Here is a 12,716-nt window from a genome sequence, read left to right as displayed (position 1 = left end):
AGTATGACTGGACATTGGCACAGGCTGCCTGGGGAGGTGCTGGAGTCTCCATCCCTGGAGCTGTTTAAGGAAAGCCTGGACGTGTCACTCAGTGCCACGGTCTGGTTGACACAGTGGTATTGGGGCACAAGCTGCACTCAGTGATTGCAGAGATCTTTTCCAACCTAAATGATTCTGTGATTGCTGTAAATTGCTGTTTCATCACCTGATTTAATGTGAAGTGATTCAGAAGGTTGAATCCTCTTCCCCAACTCCAGTTGGGTCTGTATTGATTTAAGTGTTTAACACAGAAAGGCAATTCCTTATTTCCACGTCTTTCTTTTCCTCATTCCCAATGGAGACCAAACCAAATGACCTTCTGACACATTACTCCTACAAACTGTCCCTGAAAAAATTGTATCGTATCAGCAAGTTAACCTTTTTAACTACATCAATCCCAATTCCTTCTCAACCCAATCTTTCATACGGTATCTGAACTGAGAATAAGAGAGTGAATGAAACATGAGGAGGAAGAAAGACCAAAAATACTACACGCAATGAACGAGTTTTTAATTGTCCCATAAAAGAAGGATAAAGTTTTTGGGCTTCTTCCCATCCCAGCACCCCCAAAGCCCCACCTGTAAAACTACTCTAAAGGATAAACCAGGGCCAGGTACGTATAAGCTGAGGTCAGTCTTTCATCCCATCATTTCTTTTACCACATTTCAGTACTCGGGTAGCTCCAGCTGAACTCAGTCACAATTCCCACTCACAGTACCCCAAGGAAATTGCACCATTATCTCAGAGCGTCACTGTTTAATGCCCAGCTCATGAATAGTACATTGTGTCTCTTCATTTGCAGATTATTTTGGATAATTTCCAACTGTTTCTCTTGAAAAACAAGCAATTCCAACAGGGTGCAAACCCCCCAAAATAGGAACAAAACTTATGACAACCTTTAGGAATATTTTTATGCCCAGTAAACATTTAGCAAACTGAGATCCAGCTAACAGCTAATTCACTTTTCACATTCTTTTGAAGTGACCTCTGATTCCTGACTTACTACCTGGCAGGCTTTATGAACATGACAATTCCCAGATACTCCTGTCCCTGGGGATCTCCTCTGTAGTTGTGTTCTCCAAGCCAGTGATCCTCCCTCATGCAAGACCCATTTACTGAGGAACTCCTTGTACCTCCCCCAGAAATTCCTTGAAAATAAGATTTTGAGTAGCACTCCTCCAGTAAAACCCAAGGAGATGGACGTGTTTTGATTTCCAAGTTCAAGATGGGGTTACACTTAGGAATAGATATATATTCAGTACATATTTTTGTAACACAAAAGCATCCAAAAGGAATGGGGTACCTGGACTGCAAACACCTTCCTGAAGAACAGTTATTTTATTAAAGGAATTTTCTGACAGAAAATTCATAAACCAGAAACTTCCTGCCCTGACACAACTATGTTTTAAATACAGTTGCTATTCTATCTCTATCACCCAGAAGTCAAGCTTCTTACAAAGCTTCTGTATCTCCAGAGAAGGATCTAACACAATTTATAAAGCAGCTTTAAAATACCAGTCCTCATAAACTAGGAAACAGCTGAACAAATGGAGGCTACTTGAGTAATTTACCCATTTTTCTGAGTGAAGACATAAAGTGAGGACTAAAATTAATCCTAGAAAGTAATTCAAATTATGAAAATGCCTCAAAAGCTGCAAGCATTCTTCAAAAGAATAAATAATCTTGAAACAATCATATAAATTGGCCAGTGTCATTAAAGGAATTGCATATTCTTAGTCACAATCTAATGGCTTTTCCCAGAAAGGAACTCTGCTTGGGTTTGCATAATTTGTTCTATCATGTCATGATAACTTTATCATGTCATGAACACTGATTTGCTTCTTTTATTCTTCGAAGGGGGGGATGGGGTAAAATTTTAGACCCGCTGTATTAAGTCATAAATGTAGCTGTCCTACAAGGTTATTACGATCAAATTCAGACTAAAGAAACGGAGAATTAAATAGTAACATTTAAAAAATAAAGGATTTGATTTAAAATCTGAATTTAAAGTTTTAATTAAATCGAAGTTAAAAATGGGATCTGAAAACACAGGGAATAAACTTGCTTTCTTTTTCCTATTTGTGAGCAAAATTAGGGTACATAAGATGTGCCACTTTCAAAATTTTTAAGGTCATGGCGATCCAAAGTAAATAGTTTTATAAGGTACAGGCTCTTGAAAAATATAAATTCCAAAGCTGAAATATATTTTAATACATTTAAATTCTTCATGTGTGTAACAAATTTCTGAAAATAAATAAAAAAAAATCCACAGATACTTTATGCATTCTAAATAAAATTTCAATTTTCATTCAAATAGAGTTTGACAACTCATTAGCAAAAATAGTTGTAAGAGAAAAATATAGATGTTAAATAATATGATGATTTTATGCAGAGCTTTATTACTTTAAGTAGATGTGTACAGATATTAAGTACCCTCATGTTTATCAATTTGTATTTTAAAATTAAAAATCTAAATGTAATCCAAGGTTACAATCAGTCAGTGTAATCAGGGTTTCCTGGGTTATTGAACAAACCATGATTAAAATCAATGATTTAAATCACAGTGTTTGAAATCAATCAACAGTGATGTCCATAGTATGCTTTTATTCTATGGTAAATTAGAAAAAAAGATATAGGACTATGTGTGCCCCTTCTGTCAAGTTCCCAAAACCCTCAACTGAATCTGCAGTAGTTAAACACAGGCTTGAATGCCACAGAGATATTGGAGTGTTTCTGCTTATGTAAACAGCCAGGCCAAGAATGAAATGAGAAAATTCTGTGTTACAGCACACAAAAAATATTAAATGTTGAAGCCCGAAATTTTAAAAATTTAAAATTTAAAAGTGCTTGTTCACAACCAAACTGTTGAGCCTCTCTAAGTTCCCCAGGCACTCAACTGAAGTTATGGATATTGTGGGTGAATATTCCTTAGGACAAACTGAGCTCAGTGTGTCACTCAAGGCCCATCTCCATCTGTGCCACGGACCTGTGTAACTTTGACACAGTGCGAAATCAGACAATATTTCCTAAGAATAAACTCAAAATCATGTGTTGGATATTGCTCAACACCTTTTAAAGCCAAAAATCACTGCAGATATCTTGCTTAGCAACAGCCAACTTTCCCCTTCACTTTTAAATTCTCTATGGAATTGAAGGAGTTTTCAGAGAGCTCCTGAAAAAAATTATGAAGAACTAAATAATGACAAATTAGTCAAATGTGGCTGAATAGCTACAAATCCAAGCTGCAGGCTTTTCCCAAGAACTATGATTAAGAGGAATTTTGCATCCATTTTAGCTAATTTCTAATGGAGAAGTTTGTGATGCTTATACATCAGCTCTGACATTATTTCTGAATACTGGCAGCAGTCACCTATATTTTTATCTAATGAAAGGACAGTTATGTCCTGACTATAGGACTGCATTAAGAATTAAAGAACCTTAAAAGGAGGACTGCAAAATGAATTTGTTTCTCCATTTTGATGCTCTGTTGTTTTAAATACAAGCTCACAAAAGATGAGTACTATTTTTACCTTCCCACCTCCTCCTTCTTCAGCAGGTGTGGTATGTTGGCTCTGCTTTACTTCAGTATTACCAGAACCCTGCTGGAAGTTTCAGTTATTTACTGGAAGTTTGCTGCCTGTATCTTTTTCAAAGAGATAAGGCTACTGAATAATTGACAAAGATATCTTTTATACCACATGTTCATTAAGCTTATTATTTATATCACAATAGAGCAAATATCCCCAGTTGTGAGGCAAAATCCAACCCTGTTAGACTCTGTACTGATATGCATGAAAGCATCTGTCCCAGAGAGTTGACATTCTTTGAACCAGAACATAATGTGCAAAACAGACAAGGACAAACACACAAAAGATGTGAAATCTCCACGTGGATGCTGGCTGCTTGGGGAACAGCTGCACCAAGGATTATTCATGCACATGGAACACTTTGTTGGTCAGTTCGAAAACTCTGGTTCACATCCTGGCTGTACTGTAATGCTCTTAAGTCACAGGAGAGACTCTTACAAAGAAAGGGAAGTTGAAATATCTTCCCTCTGCTCCTTTCCAAACTCCATCACCACTAGGTACCTTGGCATTTGTAGGACACAAGTATCTACTTCACTGAAAAGGAACAATGGTGAAAGTCTTCATCACAATTTCAGAAGATGAATTTTTCAAAATGAAAACTCCCGTTAGGTGATTGTAATGATTCAGTTTCTTTTGGATAAGGAGGTTTAACCCAGAAAACACACTTTTCACTTGAAATGCAATTTCTTATCTAGTTCATGTACATCACTAAAATGATCCAACCTTCCAGCAAATCAGAAATAACTAAAACTTCCAGACCAGCACCCAGATAAGGAACCAACAGAGAAAGGGCTCGACCTCAGGCAGAAAATGACACAGCATTCTTATTACTGAAGTTTTTTATTGTGGAAACAGTGATTTTTCCCAAGGGAAAAACTTTCTCCTTGACGTGCTAAACTATAGTCAAAGAGATGTAGTCTCTTCTGGATTTCAAAGATGATGCCTGAGCCAGAAGAGTGCTGGCTTGAGTTCCACAGCCTGCTGGCATCACCTCCTGTGCCTGTCCCAAGTGGGGAGATCTCTGCACAGCTGCTCTGCTCTCAGCTGGACTTTTCACACCACCTCTTGTGCATTCAAGAAAATACGGAAGCCAGTGTGGTACTTTTTAAAAATTAAGGTCTGACTAAACTGGACACTTTTATTTTCAAAGTCTGCCTCAGTTCATTTATCAGCTGCCTCGGGGAGAATTCACTGACAAAATGCCCAAATGGAAGGCATTTTATGTAACTATGCATGCACAGTTGCAGTTTTGCCCAAAATTTAGAACTAACAGCTGCCTGCACAACTGGTTTTCTGGAGAGACAACGTGGACCTTAAACACAGTGTGTTGCCATGCATCCAGAACACAACAGGGAGTGGAAAGAACTAAAGACAGTACAGTACAGGCAATCATGATACCAAATACAAAACTGGACACCGTTTAAAACATAAATAGCAATTACTGGCATACATTATTGCATTACTCCTTTATTGGGCCTCAAAGAAAAAAACTCTGCCTTTGACAGAATCTTCAAAACCCTGAACTATCCAAGGCATCAACACCTCACTTTTAGTCAGTGTTATCTACTTGTCCCCTGTTTCTGTGCTGCTCTACATCTGTCCCAGTCACTTTGCTTTATAGTTCACATGCCATTTATCAAGCTGTCATATGAAACTAAACAATAACAAAACCAAACACCACTCATTTCATTTGTCTGCAAAGCTATTTACAGGTATTTGTTATTAGATTTCCTGCTGAATGAACAAAGATCCCAAAGTTAGTGCACTGTGTATTGCTAGCAATAGCCAAGGAATAGGACTGATTAAATTATAAATTATGATCACTCTGCAGCATCTGAATATGGAAGGATACTTTTAAAAATCTCAAATAAAAATGAAGTCACTGGATTGGTTCTTCAAGAAAACAGCTACAATTTCAGGTAACACATGTGCAGTGAAAGAAAAATATTACTAATACAAATAAAGTAAACAAGTCCTGTGGACCCAACAAACACTAAACAAATAAAAAAAGGCAAATTAATTATTTAGTATTTTCCCATCTGATTTTCACTGCTGTGCACTACAATAAAGTGTAACAATATTCAGGTTCCTGTTATTCAATATATTAACCCCCGTTTTCAGGCACATTTAATTTTCCTTGAAATCATCCAAGCAAAGCTGTCACTAAGTTTTCATTTGTGTGAAGTAATAGACACTGGAAAATGGCATGTCAGCATTAATGCAGACATCCTAGGATAGAAGGCTTACTTTCACATTACACAAAGCAATCAAACATAATATATTTGCTGTCTACTGAATTTCCTCAAACTTTCTTTGTTTTAAGGAAAGTCTCCTCTAGTGAGCTACTTGAAAGTAATCACGGGAAGCTGACAGCTGTATAGGATATCAAATAGATGCATATGTGAATGAGAGCCTCTCCTAAAAGAAATTGTATTTTAAAAAATCCTTTCCAAAGATGGCAAAACATTTGAAAACAAGTTATGTGTGTATTAACCAGCAGGAGAAACCTGGAAGTAATCTGAAATACTTTACACTAATTAAAATTAACTCTTCGGTGCCAGCAAGATACTTTTCTGTATCTAAGTCAACTTTTGTACAAAGCTAAAGCAGCAACTGGCCTGTTGTTGAAGACAGAGGATGCTTCATTGATTTTTATTTTTTTTTTTTAGTTTATTAGTTCTGAGCTTATAACATAAGCTGTTATTTTTACTTGTCTGTTTCAGAAAGTTTTGCACTAAAACGACCTGAAACTCTACACCACACATTTCTGCAAGTTCTTGTCCATAAAGGAACAACATGCATCAGGCAGGTGCCTACAGATTTCAAAATAGTGCACTCTAAGCTATTGAGAGCAGGAGCTCTTCTGCTGTGTGACAAACTGGCAAACTAGATTGTCAGCAGAACACAAATTAATTGCAATTAAAAACCCCAATAAATCTCATCACAAGTCACACAAAATGTTATTTTATAATCCTTGCTAGCTATGGCTTCAGCATGGAAGCTAAGAAGGAATTTCAGTAGAGACCGTGGCTGTGGGGAAGTGACTGTCCAGCTCTTAGGCTTGCTAAGTATCAGACCAGTTTAATCTGTCATTTTCTAGGGGCATTCTGGCACCTGGAGTCAGGCATGTGGCAAGTGCCACACTGCTGGACAGGTGTGCCACCTTTGGAGAGCCAGATCCAGAATCTTCTATGCTCTGGCATGCTTAGAAAAAGAGTATCAGTACTGTCCAAGGTCCCTATGTCTTGCAGTTCCTTGCCAATTATGCCTCCTCAGTATCAGTGTCCACATCATTCCTCTGTTTCAGAAGGATTCCCTGGGTGCCTGAAGTCCCTCATAAATTTTTATATTTTTTTAAGGTCTTGTAAGCCTTTTTTCAGCTTCCTAAATTCTTCTTTAACTGATTAGGCCTGTGTATTTTCAGCTGCAAATCTACAATTATAGTGGAAGAGCATCACTTCCCAGACAGAGAAGAGTGATAACAAAAAAAGTCTCATTTTCCCTTTGTCTAAGGGTTTGACTACATGTCCTCAGGCAAAGCAGATATCCCAATATTCTTGACTCATCCACTAAGCACAAACCTCATCCATCTTTGTCTTTCCATAGCACTTTATAATTCCAGGATCTCAAAGCCAAGTACCAGGGAAAATACAGTTTCTCCCTGAAGGAAAACTACCCGGTGTGACAAAGAAAGCTGTAGCTATTTTGATTTACAAAACTACAGTGGATGAGTGCTGAGTACAATCCAGCAATCAGAGAAAGGAACCCTCAAAGATCAAAAAAATTAACTACCAGAGGCAGAGATTAATATCAGTAATTTACAAATTACCTTTTAAAAGTGTTAAAACCCAACAGTAAGCCAACTCAACTTCCTTCCCAAACTTTCTTTATTCTCTGTCTTTCCCTTTAATTTTCTTTCTGTCTTTTATAATGGTTTCCTGAGGTTCTGATCACAGTACCATATGGCATCAGTCTACTGGAAGCATAATCCTGGAGATACTCCTTTTAAAGGATAATTTAATTGAAATTTTAAATAGGAGAAGAAAATTAATTTCCTCTGACTTCCTTCTCTTTTGAATATTTAAACTTGCACAATCAGACATTAAAGAAACAGAATACATCGACTTTGAAACCTCAGGTTTTATCACTTAGATACTTTCCTGGTGCCTATCAAAGCAAATTTAAAAATAAAAAAATTTAAAATCCAGTCACTGGGGAAAAGTCATTTTTTCACACTGAAGTGTCTCTTCCCATCTGTAGTAACAGGCATTAAATGAAGAGCAAAAAACCCGACACCAAATTCCCAGAGACAGTTCACTTTTCTAAATGTGACAAAAAATAAAACCACCAAAGGATTGCATTATGTTAGTCTCAATCAAATGTTGATGATCCTGGAAAAGCGAGAGGCTTCAGAAATGAGCTGGCAACTTACTGCTTGAGGCAGACAGTTCTCTTGGGCTGGAGCACATCGGCTGAGCACACATCTGACAGAGACAGTCCCTTCCATTAAAGGTAACTCGATCTCCTGGTGGAAATGGACGCCTGGAAAGTTCCAGAGAAAAATACATTTCTGAAAAGATTATGCCAGAAATTTTCCTCTGTTCCCCATGCGTCAAGTTTTCTGCCTTCCTCCAGCACAATCAATATTTTAGAGAAACTCGGGCCAAATAGTTTCTGCAATGTGGCCTTGGCAAAGCCAGGCACTGGAAGAAATCCAGTCCACGGATGCAAGCAGAGCAGAGGTTAGATTTGCCTTGTATTTCCATTTAAAACAGATTATCAAACATATTTTATCTGAAGAGTAGAGACAGTGAAATCTGCTAAGACACAACAGCTACATTCATGATGGTCTCAGTGTGATGTTGTGGATAGCAAATGATACAGAAGAGAACTCAAAGAATCAGAGCTGTTCTTGAGGTTGGTGAAGGAATGTGGAGCTAGTCACTCATAAATGCTAAGAATGTGTGCTAGGCAGAAGTTGACATTGCTGTTAACTCTTATTTGGTGCCTAAAGCAGAGGATGAGCAACATTCAGTAACTCCAAATCTTTAATAAGGAGTGTTAACTGCTGAGTGCAGACCCCCACAACACCCCACCTCAGTCCAAAACTGCTTAGCAAATGAACAACTGCTGATTTCAACAAAACAAAATGTTTCAGGCATTGTTTCCTTTCTACTGCCATCCCTAAGCGGGCCAAAAATAAATCAGCAGCAATACTGAATTTCATTAATCTATTTCAATGATTCATCTTTTTTTCATTCAACATAAAAGGACTGATGCAAGTCAACGTACAGAAAATTGATGTCATGTTTCACACTGTTCCTGGGAAATAAAACTGCAACATATACGTTTTATGATTACCAAAATACAGTAAATTCAACTCAAACAGAAAACAATCACAATTCTTTCAACAGAAAAGGCTTGAGAAATGGAGCAGGCTAAAGGACAAAATACTTATCAGAGGTAGGAGTTTAAAATGCCACCTTTCTCCCATCCACAGAGCCTTACTTATTGCTTTTTACTTGCTGTAGAACTGAAGATTGGTTCTCTTACTGGGGACAAGAAAGAGTGTTTGGGAAGAAGGGGAATCCCAGTAGTCCCAAAGCCACACGCTCTTAAGTGATTGTTTGACTGTCCTCAGAGCTCAAATGGAGCACCCAGAATTTTGCTTCACTTCCTTTCTCCCACCAAGCTGGGCTGACTACATGAACTCAACTCATGTCCATTATCTCAATGTGTAAGCCTGACACTTAATTCTTTCAGACATGACAGTAACTTTCTGAGAACAGGGAACTACATGTAATACAAAAGCCATGTCCCCCAAATAAATGAGTGGCATTTTCGAGACTTTTCAAGTCAGACCCGTGGCTGATCTTTTACAACAAAATAAATACATCCTCAAGAGAAACATGTCTTGAGACCTGTGTCTCATGGCGATACCTTTCCTTGTGTTTTCCTTGAACTGGGTTCCCACCGTGTTATTTGAAGGGATGACTTACTTGCAGACAGTACAGGCAAAGCAGCTTGGATGGTAAGTTTTTCCCAGAGCTGTCACTACTTCACCTTCCACAAACTCCCCACAGCCATTGCAGCGGGTGCCGTACATGCGCTGGTAGTCCAAGGTGCAGAGATATTCTCCATTCTTAATGAAAAAGCCTCCTTGTGCCAGGTCACAGCCACACACTGGAAGAAAAAAAACAAACCACACAGATTAGAAAAATAACACTACTAAGGATGTTAGCTGCTCAATTGTATCAGTAAAAGGGTGAAGAGCCAGTCAAGGATTTATGTGACTTGGCAGTTTTCCGCTGTAAAATGCTTATTCACTCAAACCAGAACACATCACAACCAGGTGCCTGTTTTGCTTTGAGAAAATATTCATAGTCCTACATTGGCATTTCTGGTCAACACAGAGACAGAAAGCAATCCTACCTCTAACAGACAAACCCTATGAAAACAAAGCGCCATGGGAGATTTAACTTTGCACGATGCCTTTAGCTTGGATTGAACAAAGAACTCAAAACTACCTGTTCAGTGTTCCCCTGTATCACCAAAATTTTATACCCAGCTGCTCCCAGGCGCTTTGGTTTCTGGCACTCCTCCTGCTCCTCTTTATAGTGTTGTATCTGTGTAATTCAGTAAGAGAAACCCCTCTCCACAGCAGTCTAGCACGTTAACTCTGCCATCTCATCCCCCTTCATAAGATTCAAGTATGCTCAGATCGAATATCAGAAATATTGAGTATCAGAAATTCTGAGTATTAAGCAAAAATAAATAAGCAGCACACTAGGTCCTTGCAGTTACACAGTCCTTGAAAAATTAAAATATGAGATACAGAAAGATTATGAGGGGGACTGGGTTCAATTCTTTCTGCCACAAGTCCTAAGCACGACACTGTACCCAACATTCATTCTCAGCCCTGTTATAATGGGCTAGTATCTTAATAGCTACCTGCCTTAAAAAGTAGAATTGCAAGGCATTTGGGGCAGGAATTGCAAATTTCCTCTGTTAGTTGCCCAGCCCTGGAGGTCTAATGACTGCTACTGTAACAATAATTAATAGAACAACAATAAACAGTACTAAAATGCAGCTTAGAAGGAAAGCAGTATCAGTACCGGCATTTTTCCGGTTTCACATTTCTGCATAGAACAGTGATACTATTCCATGTGCAAACAAATTACATTTCATGGTGGTATTAACTCCACAAGCAGCCAAAACTCAATTGTCAGTAACTGAGGAGAATTACAAAGAACTATAGTTAAGGCTCTGTTAAAATGCTGCAAATTGTTCCAAGCTGGCTTTTATAAGTACACCTCCAAAAAAAAAAAAAAAACCCAAAAAAACAAAAAAACAAAACAAAACACCAGAAATAAACACTTTCGGTCCTTGTTTTCCTTCTGCTGACCTCTATTTTGTTGAAAATACTATTTTCAAACTAACAGTAAAATATCCTGTTAGGCAGAAAATACAGGTGACCTCCACACCACAGCACTCTAGACCCTTCCTGGGTTGGGGGCCACAAAGTAATTTTCCACTGGAGGTCCAGAGGTGAAACCGCAGCCTACTTAGAGTAGGTTTGCTCCTCTAAGTCACTTTGGGCAGATCCTTACCACTGAATGATGTAGAAACTGAGAATTCTGCTTTAATGTTTAAAAGATGCTTTAGAAGCTGATAAATTTCTTGAAGTGCTATGCTTGTTTCTAATTCTTTCAGATTGGTGTGTGCTTCCTGCTGGGCGTATGCCAAATATGATGAATCTGCTGGGAGCTCACATCATGAGCACTTCTGCTTGGGCCATGTGTCCGTGTGATTATTTCAATTGTAGTTGGAAATTGACCTTGTACCTTTAACATCTACGTGTATCAATTTTTCAGCCTCAAGCTGAAGATGCTCAGTGTGCTGCTGGCTCTGCCTCAGAAGTTGCATGTATGAACTCTGGCTCTTTACTATAATCCACAGTTCTACCAAAGGGTCACTTTCTGAAGAACTCATTTGGTCATTTTGGCCCCCTTCACCTTCTTAGGCAAGGATCTAATAAGCTGGGATGATCAAATTCACTTTCAATGCCACCTCTGTTCTACCTTCTTCTGAAAACCCAGATTCAGCATCATATAGAGGTGGAAGACCATTGTTTGCAAAAAACCACTACAAACTTGGAAGGAAAGGGTTCATGCACCCACAGTTATTAGGCCCTATCCCCTTTGCATGCATGGCCACAGGGATTCAAGCCTACCAATTAAAATGGGGGCTAAATATTTCACAAGTCCTTTATAGAGAGCAATTGCTACTATCAAAGAGAAGCTCCTTCTGCTGCCCTTTTCCTTATGAACTCTTCTTTCTACCCAATCTCTTAACTCATTTTGCAAATAACTCAGAATGTCTGAATTAAATTCTCTCACACTGGCAAGCCATGAATTCAGGCCCAAGCAGAAGTGCTCATGATGTGACCCCCCAGCAGATTCCTCATTTTTGGCATACACCCAGCAGGAAGCACACACCAATCTGCAAGAATTAGAAACAAGCCCTGGCAACCCCACATTACAAGGGATTTTTGCAGTCAATTTAGCACATGTGTTCCTACCACTAATCACAGCTTTAAGCTACATGGGAAAAACAAGGGTCACCCAGACTGTTAACATCCATGGTTGGAAAAATGCTATTCCAGCCGGCTGCTTTCACTTTGAGTCAGAGATCAAATCAGAAAGGATGAACACAACTGTACCCATACTTGGTGTACAATGTGGTGTGTAACAGGGAAGGGATGTGAACAGCTCTTTTATTTTTTTTTCTTTTTTTTCCTGCTTTTTGCACTGTGCAGAAGTCGTGGCTCTGACAATGTATCCCCTCAAGCTGACACCTATTGCCTTAACACACATATCTATGACTGCTATAGAAAATCCGCAAAAAAGAAGGGATGAACTGCAATTGTCTTTTATTAAAAAGAAAGGCCATATGTGCACTATTGTTCATGCCTCAAGCAGCAGAGGCAGTGAAATCAGCTGTGAACTCTACATATGTACAGTGAATTCTAATGGTGTGATCTAAGCAACTGCTGTGGTACACATATCATGCCATCAAAGAATAATTTAT

At 38.6% G+C, this 12,716-nt stretch overlaps 1 protein-coding gene across 6 annotated transcripts in view; it reads right to left on the bottom strand.

The window, feature by feature from the left end:
• Positions 1-9,747, bottom strand: part of ABLIM1 (actin binding LIM protein 1) — an 83,629-nt gene extending 73,882 nt beyond the window's left edge. For all 6 annotated transcript variants that reach the window (XM_062496763.1, XM_062496757.1, XM_062496761.1 and 3 more), the window contains exons 1-2: positions 9,626-9,747; positions 8,059-8,168 (exon numbers count right to left, since the gene is read on the bottom strand). In XM_062496763.1, the coding sequence (XP_062352747.1) occupies positions 8,059-8,168; positions 9,626-9,732 (217 nt within the window). In that variant the 5' untranslated portion in view covers positions 9,733-9,747. The remainder of the gene's footprint in view (positions 1-8,058; positions 8,169-9,625) is intronic.
• Between the last annotated feature and the right edge of the window lie 2,969 nt (positions 9,748-12,716).

This window comes from Cinclus cinclus, chromosome 7 (assembly GCF_963662255.1).
Source record: "Cinclus cinclus chromosome 7, bCinCin1.1, whole genome shotgun sequence".
Classification (NCBI taxonomy): domain Eukaryota; kingdom Metazoa; phylum Chordata; class Aves; order Passeriformes; family Cinclidae; genus Cinclus; species Cinclus cinclus.
Note: the sequence above shows the minus strand (reverse complement) of the source record. Positions and strands in the feature narration are given on the sequence as shown.